The sequence below is a fragment of the Leucoraja erinacea genome, chromosome 40 (genome assembly GCF_028641065.1).
Source record: "Leucoraja erinacea ecotype New England chromosome 40, Leri_hhj_1, whole genome shotgun sequence".
NCBI lineage: Eukaryota > Metazoa > Chordata > Chondrichthyes > Rajiformes > Rajidae > Leucoraja > Leucoraja erinaceus.
This window is the reverse complement of record NC_073416.1, coordinates 609,257-631,763: the sequence shown is the minus strand read 5'-3', so window position 1 is coordinate 631,763 and position 22,507 is coordinate 609,257. Positions and strand designations below refer to the sequence as shown.

At 47.6% G+C, this 22,507-nt stretch overlaps 1 protein-coding gene across 3 annotated transcripts in view; it reads right to left on the bottom strand.

The window, feature by feature from the left end:
• LOC129714728 (integrin alpha-7-like) overlaps positions 1-22,507 on the bottom strand; it is a 124,103-nt gene that overhangs the window by 66,353 nt on the left and 35,243 nt on the right. For all 3 annotated transcript variants that reach the window (XM_055664523.1, XM_055664522.1, XM_055664521.1), the window contains exons 2-4: positions 6,689-6,816; positions 6,347-6,426; positions 1,395-1,650 (exon numbers count right to left, since the gene is read on the bottom strand). In XM_055664523.1, the coding sequence (XP_055520498.1) occupies positions 1,395-1,650; positions 6,347-6,426; positions 6,689-6,816 (464 nt within the window). The remainder of the gene's footprint in view (positions 1-1,394; positions 1,651-6,346; positions 6,427-6,688; positions 6,817-22,507) is intronic.

Below are 22,507 nucleotides of genomic sequence, written 5' to 3'. Positions count from 1 at the left end.
TTGCTGTGTATTGCGGATCTGAACATGTGGCAAGTCCTTGTCAGCTGTTAAACAGAACCGGATCTGTCCTTTTCAAGTACAAGTTTGCGTTTGCAATGGTGAAGGATCCAATTGAGGGGGGAGGAGGAATAGTGGTGGCCTCAGACTGGGTGTTGAGTACACGATGCAAAGATGCATCTTAAACCCCGAGCACAGAAAAGCATCCCGTTCTGCACGTGGCTTCTTGCTGTTCCCCTCACTACCCCATTCTCGCAGCCTCTCCGAGTGAGACGCCCAGTGCAATAGTTGTAGACACACGGGGACTAACATCAAAATGGCGGCAACCTCACTGGCGTCAGTGAGAGAGGTGATTTTCTCCACTGATAAGACACTAAATGCTGGAGGAACTCAGCGGGACAGGCAGCGTCTCTGGAGAGAAGGAATGGGTGACGTTTCGGGGCGAGACCCTTCCTCAATCTTGATCCGAACGTCACCCATTCCTTCTCTCCAGAGACGCTGCCTGTCCCGCTGAGTTACTCCAGCATTTAGTGTGTGCCGTTGATTTTCTCCGTCACCGGTTTGAGTTGGATCCATACCAAAACCTCAAAGGTGAAAGGACACTGAGCCAATTCTTCACTCGGTCTGTCACCTGATCTGCTACGCTTCTAGAGAAGTGGAAACAGTTTGGGCCCAGTGGAATTTGGCTGTCGGCATGTTTCCATGGAGCCAGGTATCCGTGGAAGAACGGACTGTGAACATGTTTGGGAGCACAAACGGCAAGCAGCCTGTTACCATGGTGCAGTCTGAGTAATATCTGTTGCTGGAGAGGCCGAGCCTGTGTTCTGGGGAGGATGAAGTCGTGGGAAGGAGTTGGATGAAGCAGCTCCCTGAACTTCAGGTACGGAGCAAGGAGATGGAGAGTAGAAGCAGGCGCACAAGCCCCTCACAATAAAGTGGGCAGCTCTATGCTACAGTCTTATGCCTGCTGTCAGGAGTGGAGTACAACTAGCTGAGTAAAGCTGCCCACACACAACTAGAAAAACGTCTCCAAATAGCTAGCAATATGCTTTCAGAGCTGATGGCTGCTCACACTATTAACCGCTGGGGGGGGGGGGGGGAGGGGCAGAGAGGTGCCAAACACCCAGACTGCAGCGATGGAGAGTGCCGCACATGTCTGGGGCATCGGAAGGGGGGAGCAGACCGCCCATCTCCTCGCCTTGGAGCTGAAAGAAATGGTGCAGCATGTCTGTGGTCACAAGAGGAATTACGACTGGAACTATAGATAGCTCAGTGTCCGTGCAGTGATCCCGTAATGACTCACAGGATGAGTGGGTGACACCCTCACCAACCACTAGTGTTATGCTCCTGGTTGCCACGGCCTGTTCCCCTCTCACACAACATTGGAAGTGACTGACCTTTCCAGTTGTATGTGCCCGGGGCGCCAAATAAGATGTAGTTGTCGTCTGGCGTGAAGCCGGCGGCGATTCCCTGCTGGCAGTAGCCGAACCGCTGGTGGCCCTGCGTGCGGCCTTCGCAGAACTTCCAGTCGCCACCATCCAACTCGTCCTTGACCTTCAAGTCCTGGTTCAGCACGTAGCAACGGCCAATCATGTCCCGGGTTTCTGCCAGCTGGTCCACGCGCTGCCTCACCTCATAGCGATGGGCACATGTCTGCAAGCAACATCGCACGTTCACGTGGAACTTACGTAGCGCAAAGCGCCATAGAAAAACAGAGATGTAACGCTGAGGCTTTACATGGCACTGGCTAGATCACATTGGAAGCATTGTGAGCAATTTTAGGCCCTGTATCTGAGGATGGATGTGCTGGCTCTGGAGAGGGTCCAGGGGAGGTTTACCAGAATGATCCCAGGAATGAGTGGGTTTAACATACGATGAGCGTTTGACGGCACTGGGCCTGTACTCGCTGGTGTTTAGAAGGATGAGGGGGGCCACCTCATTGAAACGTACCGAATAGTGAAAGGCCTGGATAGAGTGGATGTGGAGAGGATGTTTCCACTGGTGGGAGAGTCTAGGACCAGAGGGCACAGCCTCAGAATTAAAGGATGTTCCTTTAGAAAGGAGACAAGGTGGAATTTCTTCAGTCAGAGGGCGGTGAATCTGTGGAATTCATTGCCACAGACGGCTGTGGAGGCCACAAGTCAGTGGGTATTTTTAAGGCGGAGTTTGACAGATTCTTGATTGGTATGGGTTATGGGAAGGCGGCTGGGGAAAGGGATTGAGAGGGAAAGATTGATCAGCCTCGATAGAATGGCGGAGAAAGCTGAATGGGCTGAATGGCCTAATTCTGCTCCTATGACATGAACATTTGGCCCAACTGGTCGGTTCTACTCCATATTTACTGTATGCTCCACTGGAGCTCCTCTTGCACACTCTCTCCATCCTCCATCATGCAGTTGTCTATATGCAGGCCCCACTATTCCACTCACCCACTCCACCTGAGGGCACGTTCTATGTTTGCACCCCCTTGGGTTAAAGAAGTCCCTCCCAACCTTCTAACTGGTATTTTTGGAGTTGGACACAATAGTTTTGGACGCAATATTTCCCCAGTTACCCAAACTCACTTCTGGCTTAACCTAACTCCTGGTTTCTCTAACAATAAAGACCACCCTGCCTGCTCGATCCTGAATGGTATCATAGAGTCATAGAGCGATACAGCGTGGAAACAGGCCCTTCGGCCCAACTTGCCCACACCGGCCAACATGTCCCAGCTACAATAGTCCCTCCTGCCTGCATTTGGCCTATATTCAATAGACAATAGGTGCAGGTGTAGGCCATTTGGCCCTTCGAGTCAGCACCGCAATTCAACTCCAGAGCAAACAAAATCATGAGAGACCTCTTCCACCCCTGCAACGGACTGTTCCAGCCGCTACGGTCAGGCAAACGCCTCCGTTGCCATGCAGTGAGAACGGAGAGGTTGAGAAGGGAGTTTCTTCCCAGAGGCAATTCGGACTGTAAACGCCTTTCTCACCAGGGACTAACTCTACAGAACGTTTTTCCTTCTATTATTTATTATGTAAAAGAATATGTGTGTTATGATTGTGTTCATAATTTGTTTGGTTGTTTTGTTGTTTGTCTTTTGCACAAAAGTCCGCGAGCATTGCCACTTTCATTTCACTGCACATCTCGTATGTGTATGTGACAAATAAACTTGACTTGACTTGACTTACCTGTCTAACTGTTTCCTAATTGTTGGGATAGTCCCAGCCTCAACTACCTCCTCTGGCAGCTCGTTCCATACACCCACCACCCTCTGTGTGAATAGGTTACCCCTCAGATTATCCCCTTCACCTTAAACCCATGTCCTCTGGTCCTTGATTCACCTACTCTGGGCACGAGACTCTGTGCATCTACCCGATCTATTCCTTTCATGATTATGTACAATTCAAGGTGTTTAAGAAGGAACTGCAGATGCTGGAAAATCGAAGGTAGACAAAAATGCTGGAGAAACTCAGCGGGTGCAGCAGCATCTATGGAGCGAAGGAAATAGGCAACGTTTCGGGCCGAAACCCTTCTGGAAATAGGCAAAGTTTCGGGCCGAAACCCGGAAGGGTTTCGACCCGAAACGTTACCTATTTCCTTAGCTCCACATAGATGCTGCTGCACCCGCTGAGTTACTCCAGCACTCTGTGAAACGTCACCTATCCATGTTCTCCACAGATGCTGCCTGACCCGCTGAGTTACTCCAGCACTCTGTGAAACGTCACCTATCCATGTTCTCCACAGATGCTGCCTGACCCGCTGAGTTACTCCAGCACTCTGTGAAAACGTCACCTATCCATGTTCTCCACAGATGCTGCCTGACCCGCTGAGTTACTCCAGCACTCTGTGAAACGTCACCTATCCATGTTCTCCACAGATGCTGCCTGACCCGCTGAGTTACTCCAGCACTCTGTGAAACGTCACCTATCCATGTTCTCCATAGATGCTGCCTGACCCGCTGAGTTACTCCAGCACTCTGTGAAACGTCACCTATCCATGTTCTCCACAGATGCTGCTTGACCCGCTGAGTTACTCCAGCACTCTGTGAAACGTCACCTATCCATGTTCTCCACAGATGCTGCCTGACCCACTCAGTTATGGTTCAGCAGCATCTATGGAGCTAAGGAAGTAGGCAACGTTTCGGGCCGAAATCCTTCTGGAAATAGGCAACGTTTCAGGCCAAAACCCTTACGGGTTTCGGCCCGAAACGTTGCCTATTTCCTTAGCTCCATAGATGCTGCCTGACCCGCTGAGTTCTTCTTCTTCAAACTAGTTAATTCTGTTTCGTGCTGAGTGTTACTAACTCGTGGTAGCTAGTCTGGATGTCCAATCCATTCGACGTAGGATCCTTGCAGTCACGGATTTACATGAGTGTTTACATCCACTGTTTGCCCTGTCTTTATTTTTGTTCTTGTCCAACGGCCAACCTCATTGATCCCCAGCCGCGAGATGGTTTCAGCGAAGGCAAAAGGCATTTAATGCTGATGTGCAGCCAACCAACCAGTACAGGGTGACCTTGCAGCGAAATAACATGAAAGTAATGTCATTTAACGGTGCTCACTTACATCTCAACCATGCAGTGATGGGAACATTGAAGTCACAGACGAGACTGGGATTTGAACCCACAACCATCTGGTCATGGGATAAGCTTTACACTGATTCTGTGATGAGGCTGCCATAAATAGCTGCGTGCCTTTTTGAGATGAGATTTTCCTCATCTATTTTCTCTGCAGTCTTGTGATCGTTCATCAAGGCTTCCTTTCAAGTTCAAGCAGTTTCAAAGGAAAATGATTACTCTCAACAGATTTGTGATTTGATTTCCGTTGGCCTTTTGCTGAAACGGCACCGCCTGACAACTTTGTCAGGGGAAACTGGGCGGTGGAGGAGACAGCCTAACACTGGAGCTGAATTAATAACAGGGCAGAGGTTATCCCTGGATCACCTCGGCCAACTATCATTCTTGTGTTAGTGTTCCCTCAGGCTCAGTAACTTTTAGTCTAAAATGGACCCCAGGAGTTGAACAATTGTTTTAAATCGAAGATGGACACAAACTGCTGGAGTAACTCAGCGGGACAGGCAGCATCTCTGGGTAGAAGGAATGAGAATCGAGACCCTTCTCGACCCGAAACGTCACTCAGCATTTTAGATACATAGATACATAGGTGCAGGAGTAGAGGCCATTCAGCCCTTCGAGCCTGCACCGCCATTCAATATGATCATGGCTGATCATCCAACTCAGTATCCTGTACCTGCCTTCTCTCCATACCCCCTGATCCTTTAGCCACAAGGGCCACATCTAACTCCCTCTTAAATATAGCCAATGAACTGTGTGGCCTCAACTACCTTCTGTGGCAGAGAATTCCACAGATTCACCACTCTCTGTGTGAAAAATGTTTTCCTCATCTCGGTCCTAAAGGATTTCCCCTTATCCTTAAACTGTGACCCCTTGTTCTGGACTTCCCCAACATCGGGAACAATCTTCCTGCATCTAGCCTGTCCAACCCCTTAAGAGATTCACCACTCTCTGTGTGAAAAATGTTTTTCTCATCTCGTTCCTAAAAGATTTCCCCCTTATCCTTAAACTGTGTGACCCCTAGTTCTGGACTTCCCCAACATCGGGAACAATCTTCCTGCATCTAGCCTGTCCAATCCCTTAAGAGATTCACCACTCTCTGTGTGAAAAATAATTATCTCATCTCGGTCCTAAAAGATTTCCCCCTTATCCTTAAACTGTGTGTGTGGCCCCTTGTTCTGGACTTCCCCAACATCGGGAACAATCTTCCTGCATCTAGCCTGTCCAACCCCTTAAGAATTTTGTAAGTTTCTATAAGATCCCTCCTCAATCTCCTAAATTCTAGCGAGTATTTTGTGTCTATCTTCGATGTAAACCAGCCTCTGCAGTTCCTTCCTGCACATTGTTTTAAATAGACTATCCATTCCTTGCAGTGTTCTCCTTCCTACTGAGGCTGCCCCCTGAAACTGTCAGTTCCACATTTCTAGCCAAGAAGCTTCCCCATGAAGTAACTTGACTCTAACCCCCTTGTGCAATCTCCCTGCATCTCCCAAGGCAACTGCTAAATGACAACAACCAGCCTGATACCAAGTTCAATTGTAAGATCCTTCCTAGTGAAAGGTTCAATAACCTTCTGAAAAATTTCAAACCATCACTGCTGACTCCATCCTTGAATAATTGAGGAAAAATGTCAGGATTAAATTGATTTTGAACGCAATAGCTCCATGTCCGATCAGTTACTAGTGCACAGCTGTTCACAAGCATAGTTCGCCCGTCCACACTGTGTCTTCAGGCGGAGACATTTTATTTTTGTATAATCCCTCCGAGCCCCTTGGCTTTACATTGTCAACTCACCACAATCTTCCCTCCAACTCCTTGGCTTTTGACCGTCACCCCCAGCCATTGGTTTTCTTTGCTCTCCCGTTGCAGGTCAACTGGAACAGACAGAGGAATGCATAACGTGTCAGCCCCGATCGTCTGTTAATCAGATCCTGATTTTAAATCGGTGATATGTTCTTCAGAACTTACAAATGTCAAAGTAAGCAAGGGTCACTAATTCAAATTGTCTATTGTCTATAATCATATTGAATGGCGGTGCTGGCTCGAAGGGCCGAATGGACTACTCCTGCACTTATTTTTTTCTAAAATGGGTGAGGAGGAGTTTGATACAAAAGGGGATAAGGGAAAGGCTCTGACCATCATTATCAATGTTGACTTGATTACAGTCATCGTCTTCTGTTATTATCGGGCAGGCAAAGAGTCCTCCAGTGCGGTTTGCATGTTGTTGCGATTGGGCCCGGGCCTGAGGTGCCCCGATCAAAATCCTGCAAAGAAGCAAAAGAAAGGATTAGATTGAAACACTCTCACAGTATAGTTTGGGGTAAGTGCTTTCCATGCATATAACATATAACATATAACAATTACAGCACGGAAACAGGCCATCTCGACCCTTCTAGTCCGTGCCGAACACGTATTCTCCCCTAGTCCCATCTACCTGCACTCAGACCATAACCCTCCATTCCTTTCCCGTCCATATAACTATCCAATTTATTTTTAAATGATAAAAAATGAACCTGCCTCCACCACCTTCACTGGAAGCTCATTCCACACAGCCACCACTCTCTGAGTAAAGAAGTTCCCCCTCATGTTACCCCTAAACTTCAGTCCCTTAATTCTCAAGTCATGTCCCCTTGTTTGAATCTTCCCGACTCTCAGTGGGAAAAGCTTTTCCACGTCAACTCTGTCTATCCCTCTCATCATTTTAAAAATCTCTATCAAGTCCCCCCTTAACCTTCTGCGCTCCAAAGAATAAAGCCCTAACTTGTTCAACCTTTCTCTGTAACTTAGTTGCTGAAACCCAGGCAACATTCTAGTAAATCTCCTCTGTACTCTCTCTATTTTGTTGACAACACAAATTCAATGCATGTTGATTGTAATTCCCTCAGAAAAATATCTCAATGGCCAAGAATTTGGACTGGGTTGTGCAAGGGTTTTCTGTGCTATGCAGTTCAATTTGAATGAAAGAAAATCATTGAGTCACACAAGGTGGAAACAGGCCACCTTGCCCACACCGACCAACATGCCCCATCTACACTAGTACCACCTGCCTGCTTTTGGCCCATATCCCTCTAAACCTGTCCAAACCTAACCATCATTCATCATCGTTGAAAACATTAGCGACTGGGCAGCCGAGCAAGAACAAAAGAAACCCTGATTTTAAATCGGCGATATGTTCTTCAGAACTTATAAATGTCAAAGTAAGCAAGGGTCACTAATTCAAATTGTCTATTGTCTATAATCATATTGAATGGCGGTGCTGGCCAGAAACTGGAGAGGGGTGAAGACCAGGAACCCTAGCAACTTCCTCTTCTTCTCTAACGTCAAGTAACCCCTGCATCCCCCTCTCTCTCTCTCTGTTCCTCCTCCACTCGTCGTACCAGCTTCAAAGTGGTCTTGTTGAGTCTCATTGTCTATACTCATTCTCACCTGGCACACAGCTAACAATGGCCTGTATCCATTATCATTATTACTTTTTTGCATATCTTTCATTCATCTGTTCTATATCTCTCTACATCACCATCTACATCTCTCGTTTCCCTCCCCCCTGACTCTCAGTCTGAAGAATGGTCTAAACCCAAAACGTAACCCGTTCCTTCTCGCCACAGATGCTGCCTGACACGCTGAGTTACTCCAGCACTGTGAAACGTCACCTATCCATGTTCTCCACAGATGCTGCCTGACCCACTCAGTTACTCCAGCACTCTGTGAAACATCACCTATCCATGTTCTCCACAGATGCTGCCTGACCCGCTGAGTTACTCCAGCACTCTGTGAAACGTCACCTATCCATGTTCTCCACAGATGCTGCCTGACGCGCTGAGTTACTCCAGCACTCTGTGAAACGTCACCTATCCATGTTCTCCACAGATGCTGCCTGACCCGCTGAGTTACTCCAGCACTGTGTGAAACGTCACCTATCCATGTTCTCCACAGATGCTGCCTGACCCGCTGAGTTACTCCAGCACTCTGTGAAACGTCACCTATCCATGTTCTCACCCCTGACTGAGTTACTCCAGCACTCTGTGAAACGTCACCTATCCGTGTTCTCCACAGATGCTGCCTGACCCGCTGAGTTACTCCAGCACTCTGTGAAACATCACCTATCCATGTTCTCCACAGATGCTGCCTGGCCTGCTGAGTTACTCCAGCACTCTGTGAAACGTCACCTATCCATGTTCTCCGCAGATGCTGCCTGACCCGCTGAGTTACTCCAAGAAATTGAGCAGGCATGATTCAAGATTAGATTATTTTCTCGATTCAATGATCAAAAGTCATGCACGGCAAGATTAAATGAAGGAGAAATGATTTGAGTACTTTGGAATTGCACGCTCGGATTGGATCAGGTATGTGTTTATCTGCTGTTGCCTGTAGTGTAAACACAGTTGAAGGGAAAGTGTTGTCCTTGTTCTCTTTTGGCATTCCACAGCGAGCCGGGATACAGAGGCCTATTGTGGTCCTGGTATTTTAGGCAGTGTACTGTCCGTCAACTGTGCTCCAGCTCCCTGCCTTATTTGGATAGTCTCAAGCTTTCAGCCCTGCTGCTGCTATTTGAAGCACATTCCATGAGCAGACTCTCCTGCTCCTATCATCAGGGGCGTGTTGCACTTCCACATAGGTTTTGATCTTCTCTACGTTAAACTGAACCACTGTAAGTGGCAGCGAGCAGGTCCACTCTCCACAGCCCCACACGTCAAAATGTGCCTCAGCACTGAAATTTGACAAACAAATCAATGCCGTGGTAAAAGCCAGCTTCTTCCAGCTTTGGACGATAGCTAAAATAAAACACTTCCTCCACTTTGATGACCTGGAAATGATCAACCACACATTCATCTCCTCCCGCCTAGATTACTGCAACTCCCTTTACACTGGCATCAGCCAATCTTCCCTGTCCCGCCTGCAACTGGTCCAAAACGCCGCAGGGCAGCGAGACTCTTGACGGGCACCCGAAAGAGGGACCACATCACCCCGATGCTGGCCTCGCTCCACTGGCCCCCTGTGCGGTTCCGTATAAACTACAAGACCCTCCTCTATGTCTACAAAGCCCTCAATGGGCTTTCCCCCACCTACATAATAAGTCTTCTCACCCACCACTCCACCTCCAGGTCCCTCAGATCGGCCGACTTGGGGTTGCTGAATATCCCGCGGTCTAGGCATAAGCTCAGTGCCTTTGCGGTTGCAACTCCTAAACTGTGGAACAGCAGCATCCCCCTTCCCATCAGAACGAACAGCCCCCTCCATCGACTCCTTTAAGTCAAGACTAAAGACTTATCTATACTCCCAAGCTTTTCCTGACGTCCTCTGAGTGAAGGCTATATGTATATATGTATGTAGTTTGTTTGTTTATACTATTCTTATAACAAATGTAAAGCACTTTGGCCAACAAGAGTTGTTTTTTAAATGTGCTCTATAAATAAATGTGACTTGACTTGACTTGGTGAACATTCTTGGCGAAAGGTTGCAAATGGCAATGCGGGTTGCTAACTTGTAATCCCTGTACCCTTTTCAGCTTTTAAGTGCCTCTTGAAATTATTTACAACCCCTAGGCACGGTGGCGCAGGGGTAGAGTTGCTGCCTTACATCCCTTGCAGTGCCAGAGGCCCGGGTTCGATCCCGGCCACTGGTGCTGTCTGTACAGAGTTCTTACGTTCTCCCTGTGACTGCGTAGTTTTTCTCTGAGATCTTCAGTTTCCTCCCACACTCTAAAGATGTACAGGTTTGCAGGTTCATTGGTCTGGTATAAATGTAAAATTGTCTCTGGTGTGTGTAGGATAGTGTTAGTGTGCGGGGATCGCTGGGTGACGCGGACTTGGTGGGCCGAAGGGCCTGTTTCTGTGCTGTACCTCTAAACTAAACTAAACCAGCAGATCCGTTCTCTTAGCCGACTTCCGAGGCCGACTTAGCGAGCCGGTATCTCGGCCCCCCCTCTGTTGGTTCGGCAAAACGGGTCAGTTCTCAGGCTGCCTGTGTGCCACGGGACTGGCTGCAGTTCCCAGGTCTCGAAAACGAATTGAAAAAAAATACGCCTGCGAGCCGGATGATGGCCGTAGGTTGCCGACCCCTGTCCTGGATGTCAGGCCCCCCCCCCCCCCCCCCATGTTTTAAAAGCAATTTCCTCCCATGATGGACAGTGTCCTTAAAAGATGGACACAAAATGCTGGAGTAACTCAGCGGGACAGGCAGCATCTGTGGAGAGAAGGAATGGGTGACGTTTCTGGTCGAGACCCTTCTTCAGACTGAGAGTCAGGGGAGAGGGAAACGAGAGATACGGAATTGTAAGGGAAAGCAAGGGTTATTAAAGTTACAGAAGCCAATATTCATACCGCATCTGCAGTTCCTTCCTACACACAGTGCCCTCAAAAGATATCTGTAATAATAAATCTGTTCCCAGAAGTCACTCACTTCCTCCCAGTTATCTCTGCTGCAGTGTCGTAATCACGGAGTCTGCCACCAACCATTGCTTTTCATTTCTAACAAACCACTACCTGCAGAAAATAACAGAGAAGCAATCTAGCATTCATAAGTGAGAAAGGAAAAAAGAGAGAGGGGGAGGGGGAGGGGGAGGGGAGGGGGAGAGGGAGAGGGAGGGAGAGAAGGAGGGAGAGAGAGGAGAGGGGGAAGGAGAGAGGGGAAGGAGAGAGGGAAGGAGAGAATGAGAGGGAGGGAGAGAAGGGAGAGAAGGAGAGGGGGAAGGGGAGAGGGAAGGGAGGGAGAAGGAGAGGGAGAGGGAGATGGAGAGAATGAGAGGGAGAATGAGAGGGAGATGGAGAGAGAGAGAGAAGAACAAAGACAGACCCCCTGATCAAGATCAGCTAACTCGGAACCACCAAAAACAGGAACCCTCCCTTTGGTTTAAAACTCAGCGCCCCAACCACAATGAGAAGAGCTTTCTAAACATGATCTAGGGAGAGTTGTAATGTTCAACATTTGACCCAAAAATGGAGAAGTAAGCTGTCTTCCCCATGCTGTCTCACAGGCGGAGGTCAGTGTACGATTTAAAAGGTCAGCATGGAAATAAGGTTTAAATTTAGGAGTTAAAGTCTGAAAGATAGAAACTTGAGACTGGATAGACTCGGCTTGTAATCGCTAGAATTTACAAGATTGAGGGGGGATCTTATAGAAACTTACAAAATTCTTAAGGGGTTGGACAGGCTAGATGCAGGAAGATTGTTCCCGATGTTGGGGAAGTCCAGAACAAGGGGCCACACACACAGTTTAAGGATAAGGGGGAAATCTTTTAGGACCGAGATAATTATTTTTTTCACACAGAGAGTGGTGAATCTGTGGAATTCTCTGCCACAGAAGGTAGTTGAGGCCACACAGTTCATTGGCTATATTTAAGAGGGAGTTAGATGTGGCCCTTGTGGCTTAAGGGATCAGGGGGTATGGAGAGAAGGCAGGTATGGGATACTGAGTTGGATGATCAGCCATGATCATATTGAATGGTGAATGGTGCAGGCTCGAAGGGCTGAATGGCCTACACCTGCACCTATTTTCTATGTTTCTATGAGCAGACATAACAGTCACCAGGAGTCTCTTTGGTAGTCTAGAGGATGGTAAACTCAAGATTTAGCCTTTTTTTTTTTAAATTTTATTTTTATTAGCAGTACAGTAAATCACATTAATACATCGCATATATCTTATTACATTATGTTGTACCACTTCATTTTTTGAGCTTTAAAAAAGATAGAAATAAAAGAAGTAAGGAAAGTAAGCAAGAATCGTGAAGGTGCAGGAAAGTGTTGGGAGAAGAGAACCCCTTAGGGAAGGAATTAGAGAAGGAAGCAAAGAAAAGAAATAAGACCCTAGAAAGAAAAGAAAAAAAAGAAGAAAGGAAAATCTTTTGTGTAACGTGTCTGCATCTGACAAACATCTTGGGCTAAGAATGAGATGAACAACCTTGGAGTCAGTATCTTGTGAATGACTCGTTGTACAGCGGCTTGCTTAACATGCATCTTCCCAATACATCTTGAATGTTTGATCCACACGAGGTCAACCTGGACCTCATGCTGATATCATGCTACCCACACAAGTTCCGTAGATACAAACTCAATCAATGGAAGTGAAGGGAAAAGGGGAATTTTAAAAAGTGGAAGATTATAACCAACGCTTTATGATCAAAGTTTGAGTTTAGTTTATGGTCACGTGTACAAAAAAGGACACAAAATGCTGAAGTAACGCAGCGGGTCACGCAGCATCCCTGGAAATGTGCAGGAAGGAACCACGGATGTTGTGGCTAACACTGAAGAGAAATATAAAATGCAGAAGGATAGGCAGCGTCTCTGGAGAGAAAGAACGGCGACTTCCCCCGCCCAAGTTGCGGGGTGGAAGAGCTCCTGGAGCGGGGCCTGACATCACCGCCCCGCGCGGCTTGGAATGGCCGCGGGACTCTGCGAGCGCACGCCGGGGGCTCTAACACCAAGACCCGGTGTGCGACCTCGCATCACCCGGCGTGGCTTTAATGGCCGCGGGACAATCGCCATCGCCAGCCGGGGGCTTTGACTTTGACATCGGGGGAGGGGGGAGAGTGCAGTGGAGAGATAAGTTTATTTGGCCTTCCATCACAGCAATGTGATGGATGTTTATGTAAATTGTGTTGTGTCTTGGGTCTATTTGTTTGTAATGTATGGCTGCAGAAACGGCATTTCGTTTGGACCTCAAGGGGTCCAAATGACAATTAAATGTATCTTGTATCTTGTATCTTGTTTGCAGTCTGAAGATGCTGCCTGTCCCAATTTTGCATCTAGCATCTCTGGAGAACATGGAGAGGTGGCGTTTTGGGTCGGGACCCTTCTTCAGAGTATTCTCGATCTTTGTGCTCATGGTTTTCAGACTCCTATCTGATGGTAGGATGCTGTGGATCTTTGACGATATTGGCAGCCATTTTGGTTTTGGTTTAGGCAAATGCACAGTAGACAACTGAGAAGGTACCAGCATTGAGACCTATTGTGGACGAGGTGTCTCCTATTCTGGCTGATCGTAGCCTTTGAAGCAGCGCCTCATATAGATAGATCCCTACGATGGTGGGGAGATCAGTACCTGTGATGGGCAATTTCATTGATATTAAATTATTAATATAAATTGTGTGTGTAGTTGAGGGCCACAGGGATTGGCCCTGCCACTTCAAGTATAATTCACAATGTGTTACAATGTACGGTGCACCATGCAAAGATGGCACAGTTCCTCCAGAGGGAGTTACGTGCAATGTGAAAGTGAAGATTTTGATGGTCTCCAGTCACCAAATCTTCAATTCATGCACAGATAAGGTTTTATCAAGCCCTTGGCTCTGTGGAACAAAGGTCTTGAGAATGCAGGAAGATAAAAAATAGTTTCAGTAAGGTCAATGTATGTCACAGAGTCACAGGGTGGAAACAGCCCCTTCAATCCAACATGCCTCGTCGACACTAGTCCTACTTGCCCGTGCTTGGCCCATATCCCTCTCTAAACCTATCCTATCCATATACCTGCCCAAAAGCCTCTTAACTGTTATGATAGTGCCTGCCTCAACTACCTCCTCCGTCAGCTCATTCCATACACCCATACACAAAAAATTCCTTTTAAATCTTTCCCCCCTCACCTTAAAATGTGTATGCTATAAAGACAGATACAAGCAGGATAAACACATGAGAGGTAATGAAATAGAACAAGATGGTGATGAGGAAAAGTGCAGCGGTGGAAAGAGGTTTGAGGGACATATACAGTCTGAACAGATCCCTGTTCCTGTCCTGTATGTTCCATGTAATTCAAAATAATATCATTTGCCTTTTTGACCCCTAAAGAGGGACTGAAGGGGCAAATGAAGAGTAGAGACCCTGCTGAGTTTCACTGTTGGTATCTACTCATTATCACCATCTCCACGGCCAACAATGGACCATTGTGGGCTCTACCTTTCCCTGATCATCGTTGCTGGCTTTGATTTGTCCTTGTGCATACCCTTCATTCATTTGTTCTCTGTTCATATTCATATCTCTCGTTTCCCTCGCCCCTGACTCTCAGTCTGAAGAAGGGTGTCGACCCGAAACGTCACCTATTCCTTTTCTCCAGACTCTCAGACTAGTGGAAACATCCTCTCCACATCCAGAGGTTTAGAAGACTGATACCCAACTGATGGAGTCACATTGGGATGACAGAATCATCCATCTCCGCATGGGAAAGTGTTAGGATTGGAAAGGCCGATTTTGGACCTAGAATGGAAAATGGAGGTTTGTGATCTGTGATAGAGCACAGGACTGTTGTGATAGTAACTGTACCAAAAAGGAATGGGTGACACTTTGGGTCGAGACCTTTCTTCAGACTGAGATATGGAAGGGCAAGGTGTGAAAACGACATATCAAAGCAGACAATGTACAAGGAAATGTAGAATGGAACAATGTTAGCTATGGGGAAGGTGACAACGAGGCACAGGAACCGTCAAAAATCAGGAGGGCAGTGAATAGTAACGCCCCTCTACCCGTCCTATCAGCACCTCAAATCATTTTAAGCTTTTGCCATTTCAAGGAAACACAAGTTTTGTCTATGCAATCTGCTGTCGTAAATCAAGCTTTTCTCAATCTGGTGGATTTCCTCTGCCGTTCCTCCAAGGGCAGGTATTTCCTTCCTGAATCCTCCGTGAAGCAGCCAGAACTGAACTGAACGCAGCGCTATGCAAACCTGGCAGGATTCAAAGCCCACAAAGTTGCAAAAACTGCATCCCTGACACAAAAAGCTGGAGTAACTCAGCGGGACAGAGAGCATCTCATGAGAGAAGGAATTCTTCCGCATTCTGAAGACGGGTCGCGCCCCGAAACATCACCCATTCCTTCCCCCCCCCCCTCCCCAGAGATGCTGCCTGTCCCGCTGAGTTACTCCAGCACTCTGTGTCTATTGTCGATGTAAACCAGCATCTGCAGTTCCTTCCCACCCTCCATGACCTTCATATTCCTTAAGTGGAAGTGAGCTCAGCTGGTAACTGTAATATGATTGAGTCAGAACATCACAGAGCAGTAAACACTTCAGCCACATGCAGTGGAGGGAAGCCAAATATTGACTGTGATTCAGACCTTCCTATCTAATGGGCAGACCACACCCTTACGCAGGAGAACCTTACACATTGGCAAGTATTGAATAAATCTACCTATTAACGTCCATAAATAGACTAGTCTAGAATAGTCTCCTCACACTCTCTTACCTAATTAAGCTAACTCTCTCAACACAAACATCTACTTTGAGAATATAGTTATCCATAACTAACGTTTCCGCCCTTTTCCATGATGCCAGGACTAGAGGGTGTGAGCTACAGGGAGAGGTTGAGCAGGCTGGGACTCTATTCCTTGGAGCGCAGGAGGATGAGGGGAGATCTTATAGAGGTGTACAAAATCATGAGAGGAATAGATCGGGTAGATGCACAGAGTCTCTCTTGCCCAGAGTAGGGGAATCGAGGACCAGAGGACATGGGTTTAGGTGAAGGGGAAAAGATTTAATAGGAATCTGAGGGGCAACTTTTCACACAGAGGGTGGTGGGTGTATGGAACAAGCTGCCACAGGGGGTAGTTGAGGCTGGGACTATCCCAATGTTTAAGAAACAGTTAGACAGGGACAGAAAAAAATTCCTCCTCATCTCCATTCTAAAGGTGCGTCCTTTTATTCTGAGGCTGTGCCCTCTAGTCCTAGACTCTCCCACTAGTGGAAACATCCTCTCCACATCCACTCTATCCAGGCCTTTCACTATTCGGTAAGTTTCAATGAGGGGTCCCCTCATCCTTCCAAACCCCAGCGAGTACAGGCCCAGTGTCGTTAAAAACCGTCATCATATGTTAACTCAATCATTCCTGGAATAATTCTTGTAAAGCTCCTCTGGACCCTCTCCAGAGCCAGCACATCCTTCCTCAGATTTGCGTCCCAAAACGGCTCACAATACTTTAAATGCAGCCTGACCAGTGTGTTATAAAGCCTCGACATTATATCCCTGGTTTTATATTCTAATCCTCTCGGAATCAATGCTAGCATTGCACTTGTCATCTTTACTACTAATTCGACGTGTAAATTAACTTTTTGGGAATCCTGCACCAGCATTCCCAAATCCCTTTGCACCTCCGATTTCTTAATCGTCTCCCCATGACCCCCCCCTACTTTGCTTGTCATTCAGCCACATGAAGGGGAAGGGAAGGTACCTATGACAAATGGCCATGGCAATGGTAGGAAGCGCCGTGGCTCAAACGATGACCAGAGTGCTCATAATGGGAGTGGGTGACGAGGGTTACTAAGTAATAGAAATATGCTGTAAATTGATATTGCCACTTAATGGTATTGACCGGAGTCGGTAAGTAATACCCCTGACCTCCTGCCTGCCACTGGGTCATGGCAGATTGGGATTTGGAAGGAATGACATCATTTTCCTTTCCGTCATGTGCCGACCTTTAACCCTTGCCGGATCAGTCACGGGCCGGGCAGCCCCAGGGTCAGATTAATGTGCGGGGATCGCTGGTCCGAGTGGACTTGGTGGACCGAAGGGCCTGTTTCCGCGCTGTATCTCTGAACTTCACCAACAAAAAAAGATATATATAGGGAGGACAGGTATTGAAGAGAATGGAAAATATAAGCAGACAATTCGTCAGTGATATTTCTCCTGGGTCGGTTGCAACAATGATTGTCACGTTCAATTGAATTCCAGGCTGTCCTTGAGGACTGGCATTCCTCATGTCTTCCTGGCCCTGCAATCAGGATGAGGAAGCCTGACTCATTTGTTTTCAAGCTTCTACTCTGCTGCTCAAGGACACAGAGAGGGACTGTAACACTTCCACTGTTGCTGAGTTTGCAATCAGCTAACTCAGCTAGCTCACACACGGGAAGAAGGACGTGTGGTCCCATTCTGAGCACGGATCCACAGAGCCTCCACACTTAGCGGCCCACCGTTGAGCAGAGTCGACATTCACTCTCAATGCCAAGCCATGAATCGGTTCAGCAATCGTTTGCTGCATGCCTGGACTAGCTGGGATATTTTATAGACACTTTCCAAACTGGCCCATTGTGAAGAGAGTCCCGGTCTGATTTAATACGGACAAGAAGCACATTCCATTCCCAGACCCAGACATGCCCATTTATCAGCCGCAAACCTCTGTCCCTTTTAGGAAAGAAGCGGAGGTGCCCTCAATTTACAGCCTCTAGGATGCAGCACACAGCGAGAAGGCAGAGCAACAGAGCCGCTCCAGTTCACTGCTGTCAGCTGCAGCTCCGCTCTCCTGCTCCCTGGGTGTGATATCTAAGTGGCAGCATTTATCTTCTGATGCCCAGCTTGCGATTCCTGCAACAAGACCCAGCCCAGCAGGGTGGTTACGGGGAGAGGGGATTTCGTCTCACTCGCAGCCCAGCAGGCTGCATCACTGCTTTTTCGCTGCATTACATTGAGAATTATCCTCGGCACAATATCATGTGTCCAAAACAAAACACGCATGTTGGAGGAACACCATGTCATATTTCACTTGGGCAGCTTGCAAGTCAGCGTCTCTCACATTTCAAGTAACTCCTCCATTCCTTCCGTTCCCTTCCCCTCCCCTCTAAGTCGTCCTACTAGTTCCACTGTTCACATCCTTGTATCCCTCTTGTTAGCGCATCTTCACCAGCCAACAATGGCCCATTGTGGCTCCACCCTTCCTGAGGTCATCTGTTGCCGGCCCTGGTTTGTTCTGGCCTCCAGTTTCAACCTCACATCTCCATCTTTCAGCCCGAAGAAAGGTTCTCACCCAAAATATCACCCATGCATGTTCTCCACAGATGCTGCCTGACCCGCTGAGCTACTCCAGCACTCTGTGAAACGTCACCTATCCATGTTCTCCACAGATGCTGCCTGACCCGCTGAGTTACTCCAGCACTTTGTGAAACGTCACCTATCCATGTTCTCCACAGATACTGCCTGACCCAGCTTGCAAGCATCTATGGAGCTAAGGAAATAGGCAACAGCGCCTCTCACAAACCCTTTTCAAGTAACTCCCCATTTCCTTAGCCGTTGCCCTGACCCGCTGAGTTCCTCCAGCCTCTGTGAAACGTCACCTATCCAGTTCCCACAGATGCTGCACCCGCTCCTTTACTCCCCACTCGTCACCTATCCATGTTCACAGATCTGCCTGACACCGCTGAGCCCAGCACTCTGGCCCATTGTGGGCTCCACACCCTTCCTGAGGTCACTCTGTGTGCCGGCCCTGGTTGTTCTGGCCTGACCCGCTGAGTTACTCCAGCACTCTGTGAAACGTCACCTATCCATGTTCTCCACAGATGCTTACTCCAGCCTTCCAGCCAGTGTGCTTACTCTGTGAAACGTCACCTATCCATGTTCTCCACAGATGCTGCCTGACCCGTGAGAGGGAGAGCACTCTGTGAAACGTCAAATGATCCATGTTCTCCAGTCACAGATGCTGCCTAGAAGTTGCATGAGTTATAAGACGTTGGTGAGCACTCTGTGAAACGTCACCTATGGGCACCATGTTCTCCATAGATGCTGCAAGCTGGGAAGGATACAGAGAAAATGTATTGGATGTCCAGCACTAGAGGGTGTGAAACGGGAGAGGTTGATCAGGCTGGGTATCTTTTCCACAGATGCGCCTGGCCCGGATGAGGGGTGATCTCCAGAGGTCTGTGAAAACCATGAGAGGAATCACGGGTAGATCCACAGAGTTCTTGCCACAGATGCTCGAGGAGCTGAGGACACTCAAGGTGAAGGTGGAAAGATCTAATGGAGCTGAGGGGTAATTTTCAACAAGCCATTCGTATGCCAAAACATCCTTCTGGGAAAATGTTTAGGCAACCTTTCCACAAAGCCAATCAAAGATAGTCCGAGGGTCTCCAAGGTGGCAGTTCAGGGCTGGGTGTATGGAACGAGCTGCCACAGGATATAGTTGAGGCCGGGACTATCCCAACTTTTAAGAAACAGTTAGACAGGGACAGGTTTGGAGGGATATGGACCAAACGCAGGCAGGTGGGACCAGTGTAACATGTTGGCAGGTGTGGGCAAGTTGGGCCGAAGGGCCTATTTCCACACTGTATCACTCTATGACTAAGAAACACAAGGAAAGAAAGGCAAGAAGTATTTGGATGGACATTGCCTACTGTGGGATCTGGGTCCACGAGGCTGCATATACCTTCCCTCTGAAAGAATTCATTGTGTATTGGATGGAGCCAGCTGCTGTGCTGACAGCTGTTCAGATTTCTCCCGACCGACAACCGTGTGTGCAACCCATAACCGTGGGAGTTGAAAAAGATCAGAAGTTATGAGCCTGCAAACTCTGACATCGTTTGGAGTAACAATAGGGCTGTCAAGTAATCTGCGCATGCGGTTCCTATCTACAGTATCACCTCTCTCTCTCGCATGTATAGCAACTACTAATGTCACTGAGATAACAGGTTACAGCTGCCCAGTGAGCAACACTGTTAGCTGTTATCAGGCAACTGAACCATTCTATCACAACCTGAAAGCAGCCCTGAACTACAACCTACCACATTGGAGACCCTCGGACTATCTTTGATCGGACTTTACCTTGCACTAAACGTTATTCCCTTGGCATGTGTCTGTACACGCGAATGGCTTGATTGTAATCATGTATTGTCTTTCCGCTGACTGGTTAGCACGCAACAAAAGCTTTTCACTGTACCTCGGTACATGGGACAATAAACTCAACTCAAGACACCTGCCCATTCCCTACACAGATGCTGCCCGACCCGTTGAGTTACCCCAGCAGTTACTCAAGATTGCAGCATCTGCAATTGTTTTGTGTCACCACCACAAAGTTCTGTGGCACACCAGAAAAGGGAGACAACACTGATGAAAAACCGAAAAAAGAGAAGCTATTCATACTTCTCTATGAATTCAAAGAAAGACATCTTTATATTGTGCCTTACACAACATCAGGAGTGCTCGAATGCCAAAAGGCCACCCGTCTTTTCACACAGAGAGTGGTGAATCTCTGGAACTCTCTGCCACAGAGGGTAGTTGAGGCCACACAGTTCATTGGCTATATTTAAGAGGGAGTTAGATGTGGCCCTTGTGGCTAAGGGGGATCAGGGGGTATGGAGAGAAGGCAGGTACGGGATACTGAGTTGGATGATCAGCCATGATCATATTGAATGGTGAATGGTGCAGGCTCGAAGGGCCGAATGGCCTGCTCCTGCACCTAATTTCTATGTTTCTATGTCTCTGACAGAAATGCAGCAGCCAATTTGCACACAATAAACTTGTCAACACAGCCTTGACAGACTGACAGACTGCCTGAAAACGGTAACGTCCAGGTTCAGGAGCAGCTTCTTCCCAACAACAATCGGGCTATTAAACACTACAACCTCCAAAGAGGCTCCCCACCAAGCTGTTTATCAAGATCACGGAACTGGGTCTCTGCGCATCCCTCTGCAACTGGATCCTCGACTTCCTCATCCGCAGACCACAGTCTGTCCGTATTGGTGGAAATGTGTCATCCTCGATAACAATCAGCACGGGAGCACCTCAAGGCTGCGTGCTCAGCCCCCTGCTGTACTCACTCTATACTCATGACTGTGTAGCCGGACATAGTGCGAACTCCATCATCAAGTTCGCCGACGACACCACTGTTGTGGGGCGTATCACTGATGGTGACGAGTCAGAGTATAGAAGTGAGATCGACCGACTGACCAAATGGTGCCAGCACAATAACCTGGCTCTTAATGTCAGTAAGAACAATGAACTGATTGTGGACTTTGGAAGTCAGTCTAGTTTTCAACCTTTTAGAGGAGCAGATATGCCGTGCCATTCCATACCATCGCAAAATTCAGCAATGGTTCTCACTGTGGATGAGTGGTTGGTTTGTTGTAAAGTCACCCTGCAGGCAGGTGAAAACAATTAAGCCATTTTAACATCACACCATTTTCAGGCGCACCTATAAAACTCGGTTACAGCGCAGCTTTGGTGAAAATTCAGGATTAGATTTACCTCCTGTTTTTTCCTGTATTTTTCTCCTATTCTGTTCAGTTTGTGCTGGAGTCACAGAGTGATACAGCGCGGAAACAGGCCCTTCAGCCCAACCTGCCCACACCGGCCAACAATGTCCCAGCTACACGAGTCCCACCTGCCCGCGTTTGGTCCATATCCCACCAAACCTGTCCTATCCATGTACATGTCCAAATGCCTTTTAAAAGTGGTTATAGTCCTTGCCTCAACCACCTCCTCTGGCAGCTCATGGCCAGTGAGCTTACTGGATGCTTCCCATTTGACTGAGAGATAGTATATGGGAGTTGAGGGGAGGCAGTTATTTTCAAATGGAAAAATACAATATCACTGGATGGATTTAAGAGAGAGTTAGATAGAGCTCTAGGGGCTAGTGGAATCAAGGGATATGGGGAAATGGCAGGCACGGGTTATTGATTGGGGACAATCGGCCATGATCACAATGAATGGCGGTGCTGGTTCGAAGGGCCGAATGACCTCCTCCTGCACCTATTTTCTATGTTTCTATGTTTCTATATACAATATAAAGAGACAATATTTTTAATGGCTCCTTTGTAAGGGGTTTGGTTACAATAGGGCAAGATATGTTCTCTCCTGAATCATTCTGGTAAGGCAGAAATGTGGGGGTACAGATAACATAGGTCTTTTTTTAGTAAATCGGTATCCGCAAATCCATGCTTCTAGATCTTGGAAGTTTGCCCACCCACCTAATGGAAAAAAAATCATTATTCCTTGAAGATAGACACAAAACGCTGGAGTAACTCAGTGGGACCGGCAGTATATCTGGAGAAAAAGGTCTGAAGAAGGATTCCCTTCTCTCCAGAGATGTTGCTGACCCGCTGAGTTACTCCAGCGTTTAGTGTCTATTTCCAGTGTAAACCAGCATCTGCAGTTCCTACCCACACATTTTGTCTGCAGTTGTTTCCCCACACACCATCATTCCTCTCAGCTTCAAGCAATACATTTAGTGAGGCTGCTTGATCATTTCATCATCGTCCCTTTGAACTAATTGACCA